Here is a 26,400-nt window from a genome sequence, read left to right on the forward strand (position 1 = left end):
TTTATTGACAAGACTATGTCTTGTTTATAAAATCGTACTGCCACCCGTTCTTACCAGCATAGAGGTATGAAGGAGTACATGTCGAGAGTTGATATTTGGCACAGAGTATTAGGTGCCCAAATCATTTGCGCATAAAAAAATCCAGACTCATAGCTAGTCGGGGGACCGAGAATTGAGTCAAAATAAAATACAAAATGGCGACCCTTTTCTACAAACAGGTGAAACAGCCACCTCACCCCACTGAAGTCAGGTAGGGGAGAGTACCATACGCAATCGTTTTAAGAAGTGAACTCTGACCTTAGGACCGAACATGTAGTTTCTTCTAGGTTAAATGAAATTTGTAATCTAATTTTGTAAATTTGGGAGTGCTTCAAATATGACATTAAAACGGTTTTATGTCGTTACAAGTGGTTTTTTTAACGTTATCTAGTATAGTAAAATCGTAAGACCGATAAAAATTTGATGTTATATTAGGGCTGTCGTTACATTCGATGACATTATAATCAGGTTAAACTGTATATTGTTTGTGCAAAATAAAAAAAATAATTTCAGATGATACAATAGCCACGATTATTTTTTTCAAAAACGGGAACTTTTCGTTATGCATCAACAAAAATTCATCCCGGGCCAGCATGCAACAGAAAGAAATTTTGAAATTAGATAGATTAATTTCATTGAAGATGCATCGTGGACGATCTTGTGGTCATGGCTGGCAAAGTTTGAACGATTGCACCCAAAAGCAGCAATATCAAAGAAGATAGGAGAATGAGACCTGCCTTGAGCATCAAAGTGATTTCATCTCCGAGACATAGTCTTGTCCCAAATACAGTTTTGCCGTTTTACTTGTTACTTTTAAAAAGAATTAATTTTGTATACATATAATATTAATTTTGCAAAAAAAAAAAACAGTTCTGTTTTTTTTTTTACATGATATCTGATTTAATCTGGAAAAATTCAATGCTCTTTTCATACAATTTGTTTTGAAAAATTTGTTTTTTAGAAATCCATTTGTTGACGCATGATGTGGATGACAAATTAATGGTATTTAAATACTCAAAAGGAAGAAAAACCGATTGAATTATGGAATATGAAAAAACGTCAAAGATACTTGAAACTAAAAAAGTTTATTCACTATACAAGTCACCAGTATTGATCCTCTTCAAACTACAATAAATGAAATGAAACAAATTATACAGAAATTTTACATAAAACTATTTTCAAAACAACATACTGTTTAATGAAGATATCACCAATTAAAATAATTATAATATGATATAATGTTTTGCAACCCAATGTCACATTTTTCAATCTTTATATTTATTTATATAGGGATGAACATCCATTAGTGTGTCCTGCTTCTGGCACACTAATGGAACCTTACAAGTTGACTGGTGAAGGCTTGTTCAAATTTGTCCTGAGAGGGAATGCTTACATAGTTTATTGTGTGCCTGTTAGAAATGGTACATAGTTCTGGTATGCACTACATACGTTGTTAGCTAAATCAATCAATTGAAAATAGCTTATAACTTGTTTAAATTTTGTATTGTGAATACATTATTATTAATTATTGTTAATAATTATCTAATAGTTAATAAATTTAAAAATGACAATTTACTATGTTGAAAACTAAACAAACTTTCAAAACTTCCAAGAACGTCAGTCTATGAGGCGTTAAATATACTTGAAATTATTTTTAATTTACGAGCGCTTTCGACGTAAATAAGCACGTCGTCTTCAGGTAAAATTAAATTCGAATAAAGAATTCGAACCATACATTTAAAATTTGTTATATTATAAAATATTTTATTTGTTTTTAAAACGCATGCGCACCAATTTTAAATGTTTAATTCTAAATATTTAAATTTAAAATCTCTTTTTTGTATGTTCAAAAACGGCTAGTATCGTTAATGTTTTAAATTTAAATGTATGGTTCGAATTCTTTATTCGAATTTAATTTTACCTGAAGACGACGTGCTTATTTACGTCGAAAGCGCTCGTAAATTAAAAATAATTTCAGGTATATTTAACGCCTCATAGACTGACGTTCTTGGAAGTTTTGATTGACATAAGTTGGCGTGACATCCAACCCGTGAACTCAATACACCTAAACAAACTTTATGCAAATGTCTTTTTAACATATGTCATGTTGAATTGAAATGTTTTCAGCTATATAAATTTTGAAATAATCATTCCTATTAAAATTAGTTTCACTTTGAGTATTTTGATTTAAGAAATGACAAAATAGTAACTATTTAGACAATGATGACGAGAAACTGAGAGAAATAAAAAAAATATTTTCAGAATAGCACGAGTGCAGATGCTGTAACTGCATCAATCATATTGTCCAGTGTAACTGGAGAATTTAACTGTATTTATTTGCTTATAATTCATTGATTAATATCAATAAGTATTTATATAATTGTAACAGACGTCTTCATTATTTGCAATCTTATAGTTTTTCTATTGTAACCAATACCATTAAACTCCAAGCATAAGAATTTCTTGTAGCTTATTATTCTATATCTTACTGGTGTTTTGTAGAAGCATTTTTAGCCAATATCTGTTTTATTTGTTAAGTGGAATATTATTTTAATTACAAGATTAGTGAAAAGTAAATTTTTTAGTTTGATAAGTTTCTGATTTTTATCTCCAAATATTATTTTTTATTTTATTAATCTTGAAGTTCTGGTTGTGGATGCTCAGAAGACTTCACTTGTAATTTTATTGTTAGTAATAAAATACCCTGACAACATTTAGCAATTTCTTAATAAATGAAACAGTATATTCACATAGTAGTATGTTAAATAATAATTTAAAAATATGAAATTTTTACAGATTGATTACTCTAATAATGTAATGGTCCTAGTTTCTCGAGCTGCCGATCATCCTTCCTGCCCACCAAACAATAAATATGTTAGAGTCACTAATTACAGTTCTAGAATGGTCATAAAACCTCATAGAGGATTTGATGAGGTACAGTATATTAATGATTATATTTTCTATGAATTTAAATAGTATATAAAAAGATAAGAAAAATTTATTTAAAATGAGAAAATCAATAGTTATCTTTGTATAATAATTTAGAATTAAGGTGGTATTGATAATGGATCAAATATTTTTTTAATCAATTTACATGCATACGATTACACAAAATATTAAGGCATATAAAAGCTTTTTTTTAGCACTTCTTATACAATAACCAAACAAAATACAGTTGCAAAAGAAATGAATCTATACTAGTATTCACAATTTACCAAAAAATGGTTAGGATGTATACAATTAATAGTAAGTTATTTTTAAAAAATTTTTCAGTAGAACCCCCAATTATCCAAGGTTCTGCATTTTCTGAGGCAGATCTCTACACTACTCTTCTTATTATTTACACTGTAATTCTTAATGCCATCTATTTTGAGATAGCATCAGTCCACATTACCTTGTATAATCAAGTATTTACTGTATATATACTGTATTAAGTATTCAATTGATCTATAAAACAAATTATAAATATTTTCAATTTTTGTGCAATTAATTAAATAATTGCACAAAAAAATAATATTGCTAATAGATTTAAGATAATTTACAGGGTATTCACTTTAAAATTTAACCAGATACAAAAGAGATCTTTCCAGCACTGCATGAATATATATATATATATATATGGTGCATTAGATCCAATCCAACACTTATAGTAAAATAAATAAATTCATTCAAAAAGAAATTTCTGCACAGTTTACACAGACACATTATCTGTCTACCAAGTGAAAGAATAACAGAGATTCTTTATATGTTTTGCTAAATCATCTTGTCTAAGTGTAAAGGATAAAAAGCAATGTTGTATAAATCAATTCAAAAACAGTTTTTGAATGCGTACCACAACAAAATAAATTAGTACAGAGGAAGAGTTAGCTGAGAGTAATATTATGGATGGCACAAAACATACTTGATGTCACTGTCTTAAGCTGCAGATACAATATGAAATGCTTCTGTCAATAACATTACAATACATACACATTAGTGCTATAAATAATGCATTTAGATGACTCCACTGAATTTTTTGCTGGGATGTAAATTCCAGGAAATATGGTGATTGTGGAACAGGATTGTGTTGTCCTATCTATTGATTGTCAAACTAGTCTTTGAGCCACTTACATGCCTTATCTGTAAATAATATCCTATACGTGACAGTGGATAGATCAAGATAGTGGTCACTAGTCCAGGTGTGTCAAGTACAGGATTAAAATCTGCTTCATATACCATACCAGTTATGTTTAGTGTAAAACATATATACAAAACATGTTATAGTTTAATGTCGTGTTGCACAAGTCAAATTGAGTAACACGCAGAGAATAATGGATAGCAATTGCTATCTGCAACTGGCACAAGTATGTCATGATAATGTTTTTGTGACTGCTTCAGTCTCCATTGTCTTGCTGTATGCTTGTGTATGAATAAGCAGGAAAGTGGAAAACTTTCACCATTATGAAGATGAGGGGATTTGGACCTTCATCTGTGACTTTGAAACAAGTTTGTATCAAGTGGTAGTGTCTATGCAGGTGGAAAATGGTTTTCCCAGAAAAGTAAAAGGCATTGCTAATTGATAGAGCATGTAACATACTTCATAATGTTAGCTCTTTTGTAAGGACCTCTGAATTATGTGGTTTCATATAAAAGCAAAACTTTGACAAATCATATGTTTGGAAAATTTATGTACTACCTTGGAACTACTGTCCAATTTATCTGCTTATTTTTTTGAATGAATTAATTTTACTGTAAACATAGGAATGGAATTAATGCATCATGTAAATGTACTGTACTTATCCATATGCAAGAGAAGTCTTTCCAGCGTAAGTGTTAAGTGAACAGTCTGTATACAGTAGGCTCTTGTTCTTTCACATGGAGTTATTTTGCAATATACTGTATGTATCTATAAAAATAAAATGTTATTAATGAAAAAAGTCTGTTACATGAATTTCCGAAGACAATTTTAATGTAGCATTTAAAAAGTGCCTCAACAGCGCAAGCAAGATACTTGTCCTTTACTGTTCCTTATTTTCACAACATTAGTTTTTAAGTAATCTTCAGTGATGTCACTGTTAGCATTGACAAAATCTTCAAATGACACTTTTTAATTATTTATTATGCTGTAAATTCTTTGATATAATTGAAGGACTCTGAAGGAAATTCCAGTTTATTCAAAGCACTAAAAAATTGTTGATCAAAACCTGTTTTTGTAAAGTAATTTGCAATGATACTTAATCTTTGCTTTCTGTATTGCAATTTAATCATATGAAACATGAATCATATAAATTTAAAGTGAACTTGCTACATGCAATTTGAATGCTTCATTTTCATTTTTTGTTAAAGTTTTGAATGATTTCATGATCTAGAAGTTACAATGGTTTGACTTTCATCACCAAATATATCTTTCATTAAATATGCACTATAATTGTTGACAAAATTAATATTCTGTTTCGGCAAGGATGCAGGTGTCAAATTTTTTCAACTAATTAGAAAGCATAGATGACATCAAAGCTTTTTTCTTATTTGCTGCATATTGTATGTAGAAACATCAAGACTTTACTGATTTTCCAATTAGAATGATAGCAGTTTTCCATTGCCTGTCATGTTTGTTCCCAGAAAAAAGAATTTCATCTATTTTGCTTTTTTACTTCCACAATTTATTATCATTGAACAGCATGTTTTGTTTAGCAGCAAAAATAAGTCTGTTTCATTTGCATTGAAAATGTCATCCAGGCTTTTTAACCATTTTATGCAATCTCACTACAAATTTATCCAGCTAATAATTGGAACATACTGAATTCATTCTGTTGTCAGAATTGTTCAGCTTTTTCATCAGCAGGAATATTTTTGAACTTTAAACTGTATAAACCACTCCAACACATGCTTTTCAGCCTCTGAATATTCACATTTGCACTTTATTTTCTGTTGTATTTGATTCAGTTATGTATAGAAACTTTCAAAATCCTCTCTCTATAACTGAAAAAAAAGGTGAGGTGAATACTGAATGGAATGTCTAATTCAATACAAAAATGATGACATTTGATAACTGCAAAATTTTCCAATTGTCTAATAATCAAATACCAATATCATAAATTTTACATTAACATGTAACAAATTTTTAAACCATGCTATTAGACAAGTATTATCTTGAAATAAATATGTCCTAAAATAATATAAACTTTGAAAGTTGGACATTAATCAAACAATAAAAAATAAAACTGTAAAGATCTAAATTAAATTAATCATTATTAATTTTTTAAATAAACAATCAAAATTTCATGGTTGTCCAAATGAAAAAGAGACTATGTAATTTACTTGTGTATTTTTAGCTGTATTTATGTTCTGAATATTAATTTATATATATTATAATTAATGAGTAAAATAATAATAATAATTTTTCTTGCAGAATGGCTTTGATTATATCTTGACTTACTTTGATGATCCCCAAGCAGCATTTCCATCTCCTGCTTACAACTGGATGGCATCCTCAGGTAAATTCATTTCATTGAATAATAATTCTCATTGACAAAAAAGTTAAACTTAGATAGCTAAATGATGAGTTTTGCAGTAATTGGACAATTCTGTCTCAGACAGGCATGCAAATGATAAAGTTGTAGTGTGATTGTAGGCAAGAAAATGTCTACTCCAGTATCCTATAAAAAAAGTTTGCAGAGGCTTAGTGTTTTTCAGTGTATCCATTGTTTGGATGTCTTTGAATCCCAGGCATGTCTATACAATGGAATTTGACAAAAGCTGCAGTGTGGCCATACTGACGGGGATGGCCTAATATTGAGCCATCAATTTTGATCAAACTAGGTGAGGTTATAATGCATCCCCAACAATTGACATGTGCAAGCAGTTGAGACACAATACTCAAAAATAAAGGAAAAAATTGAAATTGAAAATTTCAAAATATTTAAAACTTTTAGAATTTTCATTATTTGTAGAGTGGCTGGTGGCTTGATGGGGTCTTGTCAGTTTCATGAGGTTGTTGATTTTAATTAATTTTTTAATACAAAACTAAAAATACCAATAATGAAGTAAAAATTAAATTTATTATATTTATTTAAAAATTAGTATGAATCCCATATGTACTATAAATGAATATTCAAAACTAAAATATTTATAATTTATTTGGGAAGAGGATTAGCCTTGAATAATGATAATTTTGTTAATAAAGAAGACATTTTTATTATCATTATTCAATCTGTTTGCTTTCCAGGAGCACAATTTTTTGGAGGATGATTATCGTTTCACATGCTTGTAAGACAATTAACATTTCTTCAGTGTGCACATTGAATAAATTCATACAATATAAGATGATGATTTACATGTCACTGGAAAAACAAATGATTAATATTTAAAATATTAGAGCACTTAATGTTTTTTTTCCCCTACTGCGTTTGCAACTTCTGAAATTGATGAACCACCCTAAGCTGCAATTAGGTCTAGATTTTGAAGGATGCTTTCACAATATGTAAATTTTGTAATATTGTCGTTTAGTGATTCTTCTACAGAACACATTTCTATGCTATTAATGTTAGCATGAGATATTGAAGTCATCTAATTGCATTCACTAAAGAATAAAAATAGATGCATTTAGGTTAAACAATGACTTTGTTGCCAGAGTAAGGATGAACTGTACTATAAATGAATATTCAAATCTAATTTTTAAATAAATATAATAAAGTAAAAATTAATTAAAATCAACAAGATTTGAAACAACTTCATGAAACTGACAAGACCCCATTGAGCTACCAGCCACACTACAAATAATGGAAATTCTAAAGCAGTGTTTCTCAACGGGGGCAATATCGCCCCCTGTGGGCGTTTTTCCATGTTGAGGGGCAATTAGTAACAATTTATATTTTTGGGGGCGAAAAACAATTTTCTGGGCGATATAGTAAAACATTATATTAAGAATAATTAGATGTTTTATTTGTTATATTGTACAATAATTAAACAAATAACACTTATACTAGTCACTAGTCTATTCAATGCAGTACAAATTTAGCATTAGCCTTGTCCCTCGGCATCGGAATTTTGTAGTGAAGGGGGCAATACTACGTAATAGTTTTATTGAAGGGGGCAACGATTCGTTAGAGGTTGAGAAACACTGTTCTAAAGGTTTTAAGTGTTTTGAAAATTTCAATTTTCTAAGTAAATATTGTTAGTTAGTATTTCTTAATTGCTTTTGTTACTTGAAATAAATGGATTTTATTGTTTTATTAATCTGTTTATTGTGCATTTTTTATAGTTTTATGGAAAAAAATCACATTGATACCACAGATTCAAAACACCAACCTTACAATTATGAAACCAGTGTGCCCCTCCAAGCTATTGGCCACTCTACAGGTTTTAAGTGATTGTGCAATTTTCAACCTCAATTTTCTCCTTCATTTTGAGTATTGCACCTACTGTTTGGCTTATATCAGTCATGGAGTGCACTATAACCTCGGCAAGTTTGATCAAAATTGGTGACCTCAACCATCCTCTTGTGAGATGACTGAGTTAGTGTTGGAGCCAATGGATAAAGGGGACAACAGGCTCCCAAAGTAGTTGATATAAATCCCTGAAAATGCTTTAATTATTTTTAATGTTCAGGATGTTAAAAGATCTTACAGTGTGCATATTTATGTTTGAAAACAATTGTGGAATAAACTAGATTTATTTATTTTTTTACTAATACTGCTAATAAAGAGGGGGCCAACAGTCAAAAGGTTTGGGGATGTCTGATTATGAACAACTACAATTCTGTCTTTGTCTACCACCAGAGAGAATTTTGTTTAGTAAGACACAACAACAGTAAGTACAGTACATTTCCAGTGCCACATAGAGCTTAATTTCTTGTATAGTACAACTGCAGTTATGAGGCACAAAATGTCATATTGTATAAACAAATATCATTTTACTTGTGTTGTTTTTTTTAGTTTAGAACAGCGGTCCCCAACCTTTTGATCGCTGCGGACCGGCCAACATTTGATAATTTTACCGCGGCCCACTGAGGGGGGAACGTTGATTGTTTATATTTTAGATTAATTTAATTTAATAATTTTAATTTAATTGTATTTAAAAATGCCTTCAAAGTAATATACAGTTACACCAAAAAATGAATATAATGCGATTTAAAATTTTAACTCACTAGAACGCTAAATCAATGAGAACCCTGAGCTTGATTATAAGTATGATCTTGAGGAGGAAACCCATGAGACCACTCAGAAAAAGAAGGTATAAAACTAGCCCCAGAAAACCCACGAGAACTAACAATCCCCTTTGCAACGAGACGGTTCCATCTGGGGGTAATAGGAGACAATGACACCTGAAGTGTGTTTCTTATGTCCAGTTTATTCCGTTGTTCCGTCGTCCATTAAAAGTCGCACAAATCCGAGGAAATACCACAGTAAATAAAATGGAAATAATTTAATGTTTCTTGAGTGGCCCGGTACCATTTGATCCACGGACTGGTACCGGTCCGCGGCCCGGGGGTTGGGGACCACTGGTTTAGAACAATTATATAATTTAACTGAAAATCTACTTGTTTGTGCATAATTTTTAGTAATTTCAATTCTGTAAAAGAGAACTATTGATGAGAGGAGCCCAGTGAAATAATGCTCAACTACACACAGCTAGTTTTTCCCAGGAATGGATTTGTCTAAAAATGTTTCAACTCCCTTGCACATGTAGATGGCCAACAAATTTGCCAAACTTTAAGATAGTATGGTGCCTATATGTGTCCATGCATGAGTAGGTCATACAAGATACTAAAGATTTACATTGTTGCTACTATATTGAAATCATGTATTAGTATGAACATAAACACTGACCGGATTCCAATGCCTCCTAAGGTTTCTGTCAACAAGAGTATTTCTGTCTTTACTATACTTTTTTCAGGACATTGAAATAGATGTAATAATTTTTCATATATTTTTCTTTAAAATTTATTTAGGGGTTCCTGACTTCGTTGAAAAACTGCATGCTGCAGCCCAAGAACTCTATCGTCATTCTTGGTCTCATTCTGTGGTCTCTTCATCAAATACCTGCCCTTCTAATGGAATTCAATATGCTTATGCTTAACTGAATCTGAAAAATATGAACCATACATAAATATGAGAATTCATCAAAAGGAATTTGAAATATTAAAAATAGGTTAGATGTACATGTTATTATTTTTATGAAAACTAGAATAAGAGAATTAAAAGTTTTCATTTTACTCCCATACCAATGTTTTACCATAAAATTTTTTAAATGTAGTCAATTTGTGCCATCTCATTAGACATATAGCCTAGTATTTATAATTTTATATTACCTGTAGTTTTCTCTTAAATGAAAACTGTAGGGCTTATTATAAATCTCTCAATGAATTTCTTACATAATCTTGAAAAGACAATTTTATTCTACTCCTGCCAAGATTAAAAAAAATGTTTTCATACTTGAATTTATAATAATCAACAGCTTAACAGTGGGTTTATTATAGATTATATTATTGTGAGATAATAAGATGGATAGTAGTTATACTGTATCTATAATCTGAGAAAATGTTGAAAATAAAAATATTTACTGAAAATATGTAGTTGCCTTTTAAATTATTCTTTTTGCTGTACAAAATACAATTGGCAACAGTTTTTAGACATAAATATAATATTTTTTTAAGCAAAAAAGCCATGATGTTAATAATCGTTTAGCACATTGATGTTCAATGCAAATGTTTAATTGCTCGATCTGCCGAAGAATGGAACTTTCAAGATCCGACAGCAATTTGTGTAATATTATAGTCCAGTTATTCTACAACTTAATTTTCAAGATTCCAGGTATTCTTTCAACTGCTGCATGGTTTCAACATCTACAGTTGCCATTAATTGTTCGAAAGCAGTTTGTCCCAGAGACTGCTGCAATTGTGACATTTGAGAACATAGGTATTCTTTCAGGACGACCGTATGTATCGGATCTTGACGTGACAACTAAATAAAAAATTAATTCGAAATTNATTATTCTCATAATAATTTTATTAAAATAAATTTCTTGCAGTAACAATTAGCAGTTAAATCGACTTGATTAATAAAATATAAATGAACGAATATACTCATTAAAGGCAAGATAAACACGAGAGAATGGAAAAAATATAGATAAATAGCCTTTAAAAGACCATTTTACTCGTTATCGTGAATATAAGTTCTAATAAATGCACTTTTAAAACACGAAAATTTTCAAATAACTGAGGAGAGAAATACTGAATATTTCGTGTTTTTAACAGAGCCAGAATACAGTCATCGAGAGGTACCGCGGGTTCCTTTTGCACTAAATGAAATACGTAGAATGTTTCTTTAATAACAATAGAAAATAAATTTAAGACTCTTTTTTTTAATAAAAATAACAGTAAAGCTTAGGAGCCAGGGTGAAAATCCCCCTTCCACGGTGCTGAGCACAGAATGCAAAAATTAAAAAAAGAAATCCAAGAAAATTAAAAAGCAGAATGCAGTTCAAACAATGCAGTGACATATCATGAATTATGTTTTGTTTCGGTAGTTAGTAAAAGAAAGATTATCCTTTATTAACAAATTTATATAATTTGTTCAAATTTTTAAATGCTAAAGAAACTAACAAAGGGACCCAAGATTGTGTCCCTGGTATTTCGATGATTAAACTTGTTTTTCTCGCGAATGCTTCAGTTGCGTCGAGTGGCTTTATTAAATTATAGTAGGGTAGCATTACAATATATATTAAAGTTTTCTCTATTCGTTACAACGGCATTTCAAATGCGTTTTCTTAGAGTGGCCGTAGCCCAGAACGCACGGTCACTGACTACTACAATTGCTCTCGAGCCGATTCTTTCCATAGACAATGTCAAGCGTGATGTCGCTTCAGTTAAACCAATCAGCACTTTTTCGCGTAATATGTCGGGCAACATGTGAAATTTTATTTTATTTTCTCTCTCTAATGGTAGAATGACTTTTCCGTTGTGTTAAATTTTTATAGCATGCATTAACTGTAAGGAATCATGCAATTAACAACTATTATAGCAAACTTCCTCGTATTCCAATACCAGAACGTGATGCTTTCATAACACTTTATAATGGCGGTGACATGTTTAACAAATGAGGAAGAAACCGGAAGTAACTTGCACAACTAAGCGATCAATAGCTGATACTCATTGGTTAATACTCAAGTTGATTCTGTAGCCAGTGTGACCGTAGGGTCGGCACCTCTTTGGCGCCCTGTCAGGATGACACCACCGAGTCTCTAGGGGACTCGGAAATCGCGACGTTAAGTCTAAAGATTCGCGAGCGGTAGCGTGTGAGCGCTTGGATTCGGAGTAGAGGTGAGGAGAGAGACGAGGAAGTGACTCACTCGGACTCCATATGTTCTAACAACTAACAATTTTAATAATAAACAAAGAAAATACAGAGATATCGGGCATATTAGCGGACTTAATTATACTATTCCGTTCGAGAGAGAGCGTTTACAACCGAGTCGCGGGTTGATAAATACCTTTCTTTTTCCTAGGTCGCAGATCTGTAGTATGAGGACACTATGGACTCCTCTGAAATGGTCTTTCCACTAGTTCTTGTCCGTTAACTGGAACTCGGAGGCGTGGAAGCACGGAAGTGGGATTGAGATTCTTAAAGAGACACGGTGTTACTTCTGTCACAGTGTTACTTCGGGATTTTGGTGCACGGGTTTTATCCTGGGTTACGGTTTTAATCCGGGGTCACGATTTTAATCCTGGAGGACGACTTTGTCTGGCGGACTTTGGATGACGACTGACTTCGGGGTCTTTTTTTCTTTTCTCTTCTTCATTCCTCTTGGGTTTTTTCCAGGAGGTCAGGTGATGGCCTTTAACGGTCGCACGTCCAATATGTCTTCTCTCTCCAAAGTTTCTGGTGACACATCCCTGACTAACTTGATCCGACTCAACAAGGAACAAACTCCGTGGGAAATAATTTTTATGGCTTTTAGCCCAACTCGATAAAACGTTCGAATTTAACCGATTATATTTTTCAAATTAAAATTTAAAATAACACTTTATTGTGGGTCTGTTCGTCCCTCACACCAGATTGTAGATGTAGGAAATCAGTTCTGCTTCTGGAACTGTTGAAACTGTTATATTCCCTCAGAACTGCTTAGTTTGTTCGACTAGACCGTCCCTCGTCAGTTTTATATACAATATAATATCAATAGAATGTTTCCCTCTCTGTTCTTAGTGTTTGGTCAATCTGCTCCAAATTATTGTTGCTTAATTCGGACTTTGTGGAAAATAGACTACCACAAAACCTGGACACCTTACCACTCCCCCGAGTTCATTCTCCCTTATTAAAATCCTTTGTCCGATCTGCATCAAAATTTTCGTACTTATTCTCTTGGACTCGGAGGAAAATATAGATTTTTATGAAATCTGGACACCCCCTCTTCCCCCGATTTAATCTTGACACTTCGTGATAAACATACAACGATAGGCTAAAACGACCAAACTTTAAATATGGTTTTCATTTTAAAGTGTAGTCTTCTTTTTGACCGGACAATGCCGCACATATTTACTATTGATAGTTACTAATAAAACAAATAATTACGACTGTAATAAAAGTACGAATTTTAACAATATCCTCATAAATTTAAAATACTCAAAACTAATTTTATTATTCCCAAAAACTCGTGGAACATTTTGATATACAGTAGTGCAAGAACAAATCCCGACAGAGTTCACTATTCCGTGAAAAGCCTTATTCACGAAAATACAAAACGAAGAACGCATTAGCAATTCCGACCGGAACTGTTTCGACATGGGATGGAAGTGTTCTTAGTAAATAGTTCGGGGTCGGAACGATCCACCTATAATTCGAAGTGTTTTTATGCCTAAATCATTACCATAAGCAACAATTCTGAATATAACTCGTACAGGTATTTCTTTAACTCGAAATACTGTATTAGCATTTATAATTTCTTTAAAAACTCACCCTACCCTCAAAATAAGGTTTTTTCTTTTTTATAATAAATAATATAAAAATTATTTTAAAATAAAATTAACATTTGGTGCTAACCTTAACTTTGTAAATCATGGATGACCGGAAAGTCGTGCCAGTTTTTTTTTTATATCACTTTCTTTTTACAGAAAATAATTAATTTTGAGGGCTTCTCTTCGGGCCTGGCATAAACGGGCGTTTTGGTAATCTTGTAAATCTGCACATGAGTAAATATGCTATTATTTCGTTTTGATTCTTTCCACCTTAAAGGCACTGAAAGAGTCGTTTTAATCAAACCCATTATAGATTCAACCAGCTCCAGAGGCCGGATAGTGAGGGACGAGTCCGACATATCCGGGATAGACCACCACGAAGGTTCCTAACTCTCACAGAAATTCGAGTCCACTCCGCTCAATCACGCTTATAATTCAACAGCAGAGCAGACAAAGTGCCCGAATTGGTTATTAAAAATTTTCTCATTAAATAACACACTGAATCTGAATAAATGAGAAAATAAATCGGCAAAAATATTTGTTTTCGAAACACCGGACGGTCTCAATCAAACTAGAACATAATAATATATATTAATTACAATCTTTATTTAATTAATCAAACTATTATGATATTTAAATGAGAATGTGAATAAAGGAAACAAAGGAAAAAATTAACTAGAAATCATTGGCTGACGAGAACAAATACATCGCATGGCACAGGAAACTCGTGACGTCTGGCTTAACCACACTAGAAACTGGTTTAATCGACACTGGTGTGGCAGAGACGTGCGGTCACATGATCCGAGATCGTCCAAGTTTATTAATAGTGTTTCTTTTTCTGTAGAAAGGACCGTTAGCAAGTTTCCAAAATAACTAATGTTAGAAAAACGATGGCCTTTCGCTGGACAGAAAACAAGATCGAAGAACGGAGTAAAATTTCGGTTCCTATCTGGACTCTGGTTCTACAGCCGTAAACCTGGATGTGGGTAACTACCGTGTCCGACGGAGAGTGTAGTCTACACGCTACCAAAATGGCCGACAATTTAAATAGACAGAAAAAGAAGAATTTTAGTGCCAAGGAAACCGAAGCTCTACTCTACAAATGGGGAAGCGAAGAAATGCAAAAGAAATTTCAAGAAGCTTATAAACATAATATATTATGGAACGAAATTGCTAACGAACTTAAATTATTCGAGAGAACTCCTTCCGAACTCAGAACCAGAGTTTCTAATCTGAAAAAGGAGTATTTTAAGTTGAAACGTACATTAAAACCGGGTAAGTAAGCTGCGGACGGAAAGCGTGGGTGTCAATAACACTAGTGTTACGTCAGTTGATATGCATTTTGCGTTAAACTCTGGTTTCTGTATCTGTTCAATTCATTTTATTTCTACTGAGTTTTTTATTAATTATATATATTTTATATGGATTATTATATATATATAAAGTGGAGAAAATAATAAATGCGAGAAAATCGATTTTATACAATAAAATACTTGTTATATAGGAAATAGACAATGCCCCAGTGTATTATTATAATACACTGGGGCATTGCCTACTATTATTATTATTATTATTATTTTCTTGAATATGTTTCTATATTAAAACACACATTTACCAATTATTTAAAATTCTAATTGTAGATTCATAAAACAAACAGTAAATATTGAATTATATATACAAGTACTATACTGTAATTATTATTACTATTATTATTTTTATATAGGGTTAAAATGGTGTTATGATTAAAAGCACTTCTTGAGGCATTTTACTACATTTATAGTATATTAATGTTATAAATTCACTTCTTCACTAAATTTGATTAAATTCAGTTGCAAATAGTTAGTGAATAAAATATTCTAGAATATAAATTTCTGTCATCGGGCCATAATAAGGAACATAATAAAAGGAATAGAAGCAGAATAGTTAAAAATAATTCTTAAATATGATAAATTTTTAATGCAAAAACTGAATCTGATTAGTTATTCATATTTATATTTTCAAATGAATAATAAAATAAATAGAATTTTGAGTGTATCTATAGATAATATACAATTTAACTTTAAAAATTGACTAAGATTTTTCACTTATAGGGTTGCTAGATTTTTACGACTGGATTAAAGGACACTTAAAAATGATTAATGCTACCACTTTCCAACTCCCACATATTCCAAAAAGTAAAATTTAGTTAATTTTAAAAAAATCATTCAACATTCTATTTATAGTTTTTAGATTTTGATTTAGAAATTTTAATTCATTATAAATTACTTTAAACAAAATATTAAATAAATGGATGAAATCTAAAAGTTATATAATAAAATCTGAAACAAAATAAAAATGTCAAATGAAAATATTTGCTGAAATATGCTATGATATATGCTATGCTTACATTAGTTATAAAACATCATTTCAACTTATGACATTTATATCCATATTTATAATTTCTAGGACATTGACAAATCTGTCAGCTGCCAAATTGTAATTTAGTTGTAGTATTGCCATGCATGATAAAGCATATAAAACCAAAAATTGCAGTATATATTAGATATAATGCATGGTTTCATCTTAATAAACAAAATAAAATTTTATCTGTTTTTCCAGTTACTAAACAACAAAAGTTTTCAGAAAAATTTTTCTAGCTTATTTAAATTTTAAATTGATCTCCAAACTACAATATCTATTTTCCAAAATTAACACTTACTGAAATATAAAAATATAGAAACTGCTCTCTCTCTTCCTAGATTACTGAGTTAATAAATATTTTTTTGACAGCTAATGAGAGAGTCAATATTTTAGAATGTTCTAAAAATACTAAACCATCATAGGATCAGTCATCATAGGAATAGAAATATTCTAAGACTATCGATCCTCTAGAACAGTGGTTCCCAACCTTTTTTCATTTGCGTACCCCGTGACATGTCATATCTCTAGATTGTACCCCGTGACATGTCATATCTCTAGATTGTACCCCGTGACATGTCATATCTCTAGATTGTACCCCGTGACATGTCATATCTCTAAATTGTACCCCGTGACATGTCATATCTCTAGATTGTACCCCTCATTTAAGAAATTAAGTGAGTAACCGTATTGTTAATTTGACATATTGTAACTTTAAATTAAAGAAAAAAAACCTAAAAGAAAAAATGTATAATAAAGTTGTAATTGTTGCAAAGAACATTTTTTATGTAATAATTTTTTAATACTATTAGTTTGTGATACATAATATATTATTTTTTCTGCCATAATAACTAACTTTTTTCTGTACCCCCTAAACAACCTATCGCGTACCCCTAGGGGTACGCGTACCACAGGTTGGGAATCGCTGCTCTAGAATATTCCTAATGGGTCATTGCTACATTAAATTGAGTACAATACTAAAATCATCAACATCATTGTATGGGTCTAAATGTTTAACTGCCCTGCCGACCTTAAAATTAAAATTTGTCATGCTCATTTTGAAACACATTAATAAGTTTTTTATGAAATGATTCAAAAGTTTTATTATTGTAAGTCCAAAGATTATTTCATTAATATAAAAGACTATTAAAAGATAAATATTAGGCAAATAAAGAAAAATACCAATTATATTTGTACATATAAAAGGCTAGCATTTTTATTCTACTAAATACATTGTACAGTACATGAATCTAAATATATAATTTATAATATACATTATGTCAATTATATTTTAAAATAGTAATGAATAAAAGTCCAGTTTACACAAATCATATAAATAGAAATATTTTAGACACTAATAAAATAAATGACTATTTGATATGAAAGTTGTACCCCAAGATTGTAACATTGTAAAAAATATATTTAGGATTCAATTTACTTGGAAGTCAAAAGTGTTCAGAATTATATTTTTATTAATTTTTAACTATTGCTTGTAAACAGCAAATATTCTGTAAAATAATTACGGAATTATTTTACAGAATATTTGCTGTTTACAAACAATGTTCAGTTATGATTTCTAATGGCAAATCACATTAAGAAAATTATAGAAATAATGGGTAATTTTAAATTCTTTTATTGAAAGTTGTATCAAAATAAACTAATTTTTAAAATGTAAGAATCATAAATTGTTGAACCTGTTCATCAATTAATATCTGAAAAATCTGAAACAATGATAATTTTCAATGTAAAGTCTTTTGGTCATTTAAAATCTCCTCTACCTATTAGAAGAATGTATATAAAATTATAAACTTTGATATTAGAGTGATATTATATAGAATTCATTTAATAAACTGTTTTTTATTAAATGAATTGTCCTTATTTAATCAACAAATCATTTGTAATGAAATTAAATGATTTATAACAATTTATAGCTTTAAAAATATATTTTAAGTTTATAAAATTTGATTAAAATGAAGTGATATTTTATAAAATTTTAAATGATATGAAAATATTATTTTAATTATAGGTAACTTAAGATGCAGCATAATAAACTTTTTTAATTCTACAGTCCTGGAAAAAAGTTTGAGACCATGATCAAAAAAGCACCACAAAAATGAAACACAATGGGAAAAACAATGTTTAATACTTAATTTGTTTATCATTAACCTGAATAACATCAATCGATCCATTGGTCATGGATTAGTAAGAGTTGTTCCAATTTCATCCCAAGCAGTAACAATTGCTGTTTTAAGATAACATAGATTAGAAACATTAACAGATTAGAACAACAAGATTAGAAACATTAAACATAAAATTGTTTTCTATTGGCATAAACCACTCTTACTAAATCACTCAAAGGTTTTCTATTGGGTTTAAATCTGGAATACATGCCCTGGCAAAACATTGATATCTTTGTCAGACAACTATGTCATTGTTGAGGCAACGTTATCAATAGGAGCATGGAAAATAAAATGTTAATCCATTGCTTCGTCTCTGCATGACAGAAGATAATTTCCTAACACTTTGAACAAGATGAAATGAAAACAATAACTAATTTTAACTGATGAGTGAAAGCTGCCTATACCATCACAGATCCTCCACCTTGTACACGACATGATAAAAGATGAAATTAATAAAAAAATAAAAAAAGGTTGTTATGAATAGTATTGCATATTATCAAGGTCATATAAGTTAAATTTCTTCTCATCAGTAAGTGGTGCAATTCCATAAATCTGAATGCATTGCAAAGTCTAGCCACCTTTCCTTATGGGAGGTTGCCAATTTTAGCTGTGCGTGCATTTTAATATATGCATGATTTGCAGACTTTTGCAGAACATACCTTGTTGTTCTTGGTGTTATAGGTAGCTGTATAACTAGTTGACATAACAGAGGATGTAGCTTCTCTCAATATTGTCCTATCATCTCTGGCAGAAAGTTTTTTGCCCACCACAATGTTTGGCTTTGCCATAATTGTCAGGGTCCTTTAAATAACCATAAACTATCTTGACTTTCCTAGTAGACCTGCAATAAATACAAATTCCCACATTCAAATTTCCCGGTCTCTGAATACATGTATTTTGCATTTTTCTTCATCTGTTAATGTTTTACCAGATCCGATTTTTACTAAAGGTTGAAAACATACAAGATGGATGTATACAAATTAGATTACAATATCTATTGTATTTTAGAATGTTGTAAAATATAAATTTTTGATCCTAGTCTCAAATGTTTCTCTAGGCAAATTGCAAGCAATAATTTCTTGTATTTGAATTTCTTAAATATGAAAATCAGTTTTTACTTTATATTTGGTTTATGGTTATTATAATACCTAAATACCAACATATATACAGGAGATCGGTTAATTTTAATGGGAAGTTTGAAAACTTAGATAGTCTCAAACTTTTTCCAGGATTGTATGTACAGTAAGCTTACTCCAGAGGCATGTGTCCCCCTTTGTCATTGGGTTGTCCTTTTCTTAATCCCAAAGGGGTGTTCTAAGGTTTTATTTTATTTTTAAATTAGTTATTCATTTTTATCACAGAAAATATTTTTACTAATGACAAAATTAAAGTAAAATGAGCAATTATTTATTGTGACATCATTACAATTTCGGACTGCAATTTTTAATCATATTTTTAATTTATTTTATTTAAAATGTATGCTCTCCGCCTCAAATTAGTAGTTTTACCCCTGTACATCATATTTTTTTCTGTTAGAAATTGAGTTGTATCTCTTTTTGGGGAAAATTTTTGAATTGAAATAACATGACTTCCGGTTTGCACTGGAAGTTCATATATAGTTAATCAGGGCTTCCTTTCCTTAAGGGGTTTTCATATCTGGTCTTGACTTTCATCTAACTCTGTTCAAGAGATTAAGTAAGGAAGGATGACAGTGGGAATTTATAGGTCTATAATTTTTTCAAATTGCAGCCTAAATATTTGTTATTAACTGAAAATTTGTTTTAGAGTATTGTGATTGTTTCTTCATTGATTATTAAGGTACCACTGTATTTGATTAATGCAATTTTAATATATGTGGTAGCATCAAGGGATTAATTAGCTGCGTTAATCAAGAGATACCAGTATACATATATTTTATATAATATATATATACATGTGTGTGTATGTACAGTATATTTTATTAATGTACATATGATGCCCTTTTTAATAGCTCTTGTGCCCTCTCCTTTTTTTGTAGCTGTATCCTTTTTGTGGACACTGCTGTATATACCATGCTAGGATAAAACGACATCCAGCTGAGTGCCATCAGTGGTACAGATAGCCCTCGGTTTACACCTCAGTTCCGTTCCTACAAAAGCTGGCGCAAATCGAATCGGTGTAAAACGAACCTGTATTTACAGTGAGGTATATGGTTAGGTTCTACATAAGTGAAAAATAAGCTAATAATTTTGTTTATTAATACAATATAATACAAAATACATATAAATTTTTAATTTGTATTTTATCATAAAATAAAGTAAAATGTTTTTATTTAAAAATTTTAGTTTCGAATTTCTTACATTTTTCGGAAAAAAGTATCCATCTTTAATTGTTTACATTTTTGATTTCTTTCATTAAGAATTTCGGAATATGGTCGAATATGATGCTCCTTTTTACATTTGCACTTCGCTCCCAACATTGTCTAACTCACAAACTTCATCCGTCAAACTTTCCTTAGTTGAAAGGATACGTTAACCCGACGTAGAGCTACAGACGAGCGAAGACACTGATTGGTCGACCACCGGTCGCCGTAGCGCATATATAAGGTCAGTTTGAGCGGGAAAATTCAAGGTGGCTAAGGAGAGATAAATATCGTCTGGCCAACGAGAAGTAGATTTGTCTCACTAACGATAATTTGTGATCGCCGGAAGTGCTATTGCGTCGTAAGGTGTTTTCCTGAATGAACTGATACGGGATACATTCATTGGCGCTATGGATTCGGACGCCATTTATTGGACTATTAAGTTTAATATCTTGACTCGTGGGTACCTAAACGTTTAGTATTTTAATATTAATTTAATGCAAATGTATACATACCCAATAATATTAAACAGAAAAAATAAATATATTTAATAAAAATCTTTGTTTTAACGAATGTACAATGTTGCGGCTCGGTAAATACGTCAACACTGAAATGAAAATCAGTATAGCATACGGAAAATCGGGGAATTACACTGCGAAACGGCGAATTGCGCAGCGGCGTTATTGTGAATCGGCGTAAATTGAACCAGCGTAAACCGAGGGCTACCTGTATAGTGAATGTTTTTAAAGGCCATGGACAAAGAAGTTGTCCTCAGTTGCTCATGAGTAACTGTGAATGGTTATATCAAGGATTAAATAGAATTGCTCGGTGGTCTGGGTAGTGTAAGTGGCAATGCACTGCCTGGAGTGCATTGGCCTGGAGTGGGTTTGAAACCCACTCCAGGCCAATTCTTTTCTTCCAGACTTCTAAAAATTATTTAATAAATATTAAATTATGAATTTAGACAAGAGATGTCTACTTCTAATACCAAATTGTTTAGTTTGTAATTATTAATAATAGCTGAAAAATAGCTCTATTAATTATGGCGGTAGTTTGGTTTATTATTAATAAATTGGGCTTAGTGATGTTTATGTATATGTATAACGAGGGTCCTGATTCCTAGAATATTGTATTACATAAATGTTACAAGCTGAAATGATAGCATTTATATCTAAAATAATTTGTTTATGCCACAAAAAGTGTAAGTTTTGTTATTGCAAAGAAATGTCATTAATAAGTATTAAATGTCATTAATAAGTATTAAGTAAAATAATTTATTTAATATTTTCAACAGATATTTTTCATCTTATAGAATATATTTTGAAAATAGATTTATTTATATTTACAGATAGCCCATTTCCAGATTGGCCTTATTGGAAACTCATGCATTCTATATTAGGACGACGTTCGCTACCAGATAAGAGATATACCATGGATAGTTTAGATATAGAAATAAAAAGAGAGGCTAATGCTTCAGAAATTTGTAATGAAAGTAAGTATTAAAGTATATTGATGCTTTACTAATCCATTAATTTTTTAAATTTATTTAAATGTTTTTGAATTATACAATTTTTGAAATTTTCCATTTTTAATTCTAAACAATGTTCTCTTTTCCTTAATGAATTTAATTTCTGCTGCAAGTTCCAATGAATACACTTATATTTGTATTAATTTTTTTGTAATATATATATATATATATATATATACACAAAAAAATATGGGAATGCCACTTTGATGTGTATATATATACACATCAAAGTGGCATTCCCTGATGGCATCTTTCAAGAAGGTAGGGGTACCAGGTACCAAAAATACTGGGAAAAAGAGGTAAAAATTGCATGAGGTCCACCATGAGCATTCAGGACAATGACACTATGTTGGCAAACACAGTGTATGTTCAATTGATCATGCAGGATGGAATGACAACTTCCAACCAAAATTCCTGTTATCTTGGCAATCTGCTCAAATCTGTCTGACCTCGCAATCTTGTGTACAACTAACAATCTCCTGAGATGATGATATCGACTGGCGACCACTTCGCAAATTCAGCAATACACTCATCACAAAAGCATTTTTGCCAGTCATAAACTTGAGAATGCTTCAAGATCTCAGAAGGTTTTTCCCCCAATAACAAAAAAATTTGATATTTGCATATTGTTCTCCCACAGACACTTGACAGACTCTGTTTCTTGACATCTCACTAATACAACCTTTAGTGAATGGTAATTTGTCAACTTTGCAGAGAGTATGGATTTGTTTGAATGTATTTCTCTATTCCTGACATGTTTAGATAAGACATGCATTACATGTTCCTTTTTTCATTGCCTTTAATTGAGTAACCCAGCATAATTCCAGGAACTTTTTGAAGCTACCTTGTATATAATATAATATTACCTATATCTATTTTATATATAATATATATTAAAAGCAAAATATTATATCATTGTTAGCAGAAACCGAAACTAACACTTTACAAAGAAGTGCTATAAATAGAAACTCAAATCTGCCTGGATGAAATATAACCAAATCAATCAAGATAGACAACAAGTACTTCACCCACATGTTCAAAAATATTATTGGGCTGCAATTTGAAAAAATTGTACACACACAAATTCCTACTGTTATTTATCCAGCTGTCTGTCCTTTCTTAATCTTGAGAACAGTGTTAGATACATGAAGTCAAGACCAGATATGGAAAGATTAGGGGCAGGAGGTCCAATTAACTATATACGAACTTCTGGTGCAAACTGGAAGTCACGTTATTCAAGTTCAAATAAAAAATTTTTCCCTGAAAAGAGTTAGATAGATGACCAGCATGACTCTATTTCTAACAGAAAACTGATATATAGGGGTAAGACTACTAATTTGAGGTGGCGAGCATATATTTTTAATCATATTTTAAATTTATTTAATTTAAAATTGTAGTACAGCATTGTGATGATAAATAATTTTCACTTATTTTTTTTTTCTTACCTGTAAATTTTAGTTTGTTAAATAATATAGGTACTAATTGATGTCTTGCTTGTTTTTAAAAATAAAAAGATTAAATTAGACTGTTTCTTTTTGTTGTATATTGGTTTACTTGGTTTTAAATTGGCTTACAATAAAAAATTTAGATAAAAGCTGAGGTGCATCAATATGAGCAAAGTTCATTCCTATTCTAAAAATATCCATTATAAGAATCAGAACTTAATTTATTATTATTTCTTTCTAGAAATTATTACATTAAATACTTTTAGATAAATATGGAGCAAAACTATGTTATTTTCATAAATAAAAAGATGATTAATTCTTAAATTTCACAGACAGTTTGCGTATATTCAATGTAATAACAACTCTACAAGGACTGCTGGATGGGCAAACAGTAAAGTGTTAGCCTGCCATGTTAGGTTGGATCTCCAAAAACTTTTCCTGGATAGTTTAACTCAGTGTTTTTCAACCTGTGGGTCAGACCCACAGGGAGGTCACAAAGCCATACAAGGGGGGTCGCGGGTAAAAGAAAAAGACAAGTGTTCGTAGGTCCTACACTAAAATAAAAAAACCTACAATTTCAGTGAGAAGGCTGTGCCTGTTTATTTTACAGTACAGTTGGTTTTTTTTTATCGATATTTAAATCTCTACAGAAAGAAAATTAAATACTTACAGTAGTTTTTAAAATCACTGACATAGTTTTAATTTGGCCATGGAGGGTCGCAAGAATTTTTTAACTTGTAAAGGGGTCTCGTATTCAAGAAGGTTGAAAAACACTGGTTTAACTGGATATGTTGGGCCCTATCCCACACCCTAGCTCCCCATTATAAGCTGGTCAAACTCTTGCTGAACATGGAAAAGGCCCTCAGTGCCTGGAAAGTAGAAACAGGTAAAAACAAATATATAAGGCCATACATACACACATACCAGTTTAATAGAAAAAGAAATAGTTTACATTTAGTGTATGAAGTTTTTGGATTTAGACAATTCTTAATTTCATTGTCTGTAAATATGAAAAAGTATTTAAAAGTTTACATGTTAACCATCAAAATATGTGACTGAAAATTAACCTAAATCCTCATTTATTTCTTAAAAATGGTGTTCTACAAATATGTCAATTTAACTCATCTGATATTGTATTTTAAGCTATAAAACAAAAAATAGATTGCAATTTTTATTTCAGATTTTACACCTAAGTATGCAAAAATAAGAGGTTATGAAAAAAGTTTTTTTAAATGAAATTGAAGTTGAAATACAATGACATATTTTTAAACAAAACAAAAATAAGTATTTACAATTTACATTATCAACTTATAATATTTTTTTTGTTTGAATTATTTAAAAAATTTTTCCTGGTCAATATGAGCAAAGTTCATTCTTATAAAGCATGGTTTTTTCATCTAATTCAAAGTGTTTAAAACAATGTTTTTGGTTCTTTCTGGCTCATTTTGAAGCACTTAATGTTTAATATTGTTCCTTTCTCTTTAAGTTGCACAAGTACAAATATATAAGGCCATACACACATAGATACATACATACAATGTATATGCAAGTCTCTGAAGAGGAGTCAAAAAAGCTTGAAAACATTTAAGTATTACTGATTTTTTCTTGTAACTTGAAATATACTTATAATGGAATTGAAAAACTAATGCAAATTAAAGAACAAAAATTATAAAACTAATAAACAGTAATAAAAAGTTATTTGGTAATTTAAATAAGTAATTACCAGTGATCAAAATAAGTGAATTCTACTGTATTAATATAGGTAAATCTCAATAACTGAATGATAATATTTAACAGCATACATAAATAAGACTACAATTAGTGGAAAAAATGATTATTGACTTTCACAGTAAAAGAACTTGTTAAAACAATTTAATAAATTTTATTTATACATTCTTTATAATAATCTATATATATAAAAATGAATGTGTGTGTGCGTGTGTGTGTGTGTGTGTCCTTCATGCATTACCACACCGTTTATCCGATTGCCGTGAAACTTTGGGAAGTTGTTTAATATACCGATTACATAGTACGATTGCCATAAAACTTCGGAAAGTTTTTTAATACACTCCCACGAAGGTTTTTGGCATAGTACATTTATCCTAAGATAGATGGCGCGCGTTTACACGAGCATTCGAGCACAGTGTGTCCGATCGATTTCAAATTGTGAAGACCATTTCCCCCTTCAGAAAATATCTCTATATATGCATCTGTGAACTGCTATTTACGATATTCGTAATAATGTTTGTTTAATCACTTTATTTCAACTTTTTTTGCTAATTACGTATTCGCTCGAACTTTGTTAAAACTTTAACTGTATACCGAACAACAACCAAAGTTGTAGAAGGAAATTCGCCTATTTTACCGATCTAGGGATCCCCTTTTCCAAATTTTAATATCATCTAATAATTTAAAAAGACAAATTACAATAAAACGGTTTATTATCCAACTATCAGAAATTTCACAACATGCCAAGGAAGAGAGGAAGGAGCAATTAAATAATTAAAATTATAAAGGATTTAAAAATATATATAAAAATG

At 30.6% G+C, this 26,400-nt stretch overlaps 2 protein-coding genes across 3 annotated transcripts in view; both read left to right on the forward strand.

Annotated features, from left to right (window-relative positions):
* The window catches only part of LOC111634282 (stAR-related lipid transfer protein 7, mitochondrial-like), a 43,595-nt gene extending 33,010 nt beyond the window's left edge, over nucleotides 1-10,585 (forward strand). The window contains exons 6-8 of the mRNA XM_023379021.1: nucleotides 2,818-2,973; nucleotides 6,428-6,512; nucleotides 9,968-10,585. Coding sequence (XP_023234789.1) covers nucleotides 2,818-2,973; nucleotides 6,428-6,512; nucleotides 9,968-10,095 — 369 coding nt within the window. The 3' untranslated portion in view covers nucleotides 10,096-10,585. The remainder of the gene's footprint in view (nucleotides 1-2,817; nucleotides 2,974-6,427; nucleotides 6,513-9,967) is intronic.
* A 4,080-nt stretch (nucleotides 10,586-14,665) lies between these two features.
* Nucleotides 14,666-26,400, forward strand: part of LOC111634289 — an 18,465-nt gene continuing 6,730 nt past the window's right edge. For both annotated transcript variants that reach the window (XR_002758181.1, XM_023379026.1), the window contains exons 1-2: nucleotides 14,666-15,244; nucleotides 22,236-22,379. Coding sequence is in view for 1 of the 2 variants with exons in the window: in XM_023379026.1 (XP_023234794.1) it covers nucleotides 14,950-15,244; nucleotides 22,236-22,379 (439 nt within the window). In the remaining variant the exon portion in view is untranslated. The remainder of the gene's footprint in view (nucleotides 15,245-22,235; nucleotides 22,380-26,400) is intronic.

Source organism: Centruroides sculpturatus, unplaced genomic scaffold (assembly GCF_000671375.1).
Source record: "Centruroides sculpturatus isolate CEXI.00-Female unplaced genomic scaffold, Cexi_2.0 scaffold828, whole genome shotgun sequence".
Lineage (NCBI taxonomy): Eukaryota > Metazoa > Arthropoda > Arachnida > Scorpiones > Buthidae > Centruroides > Centruroides sculpturatus.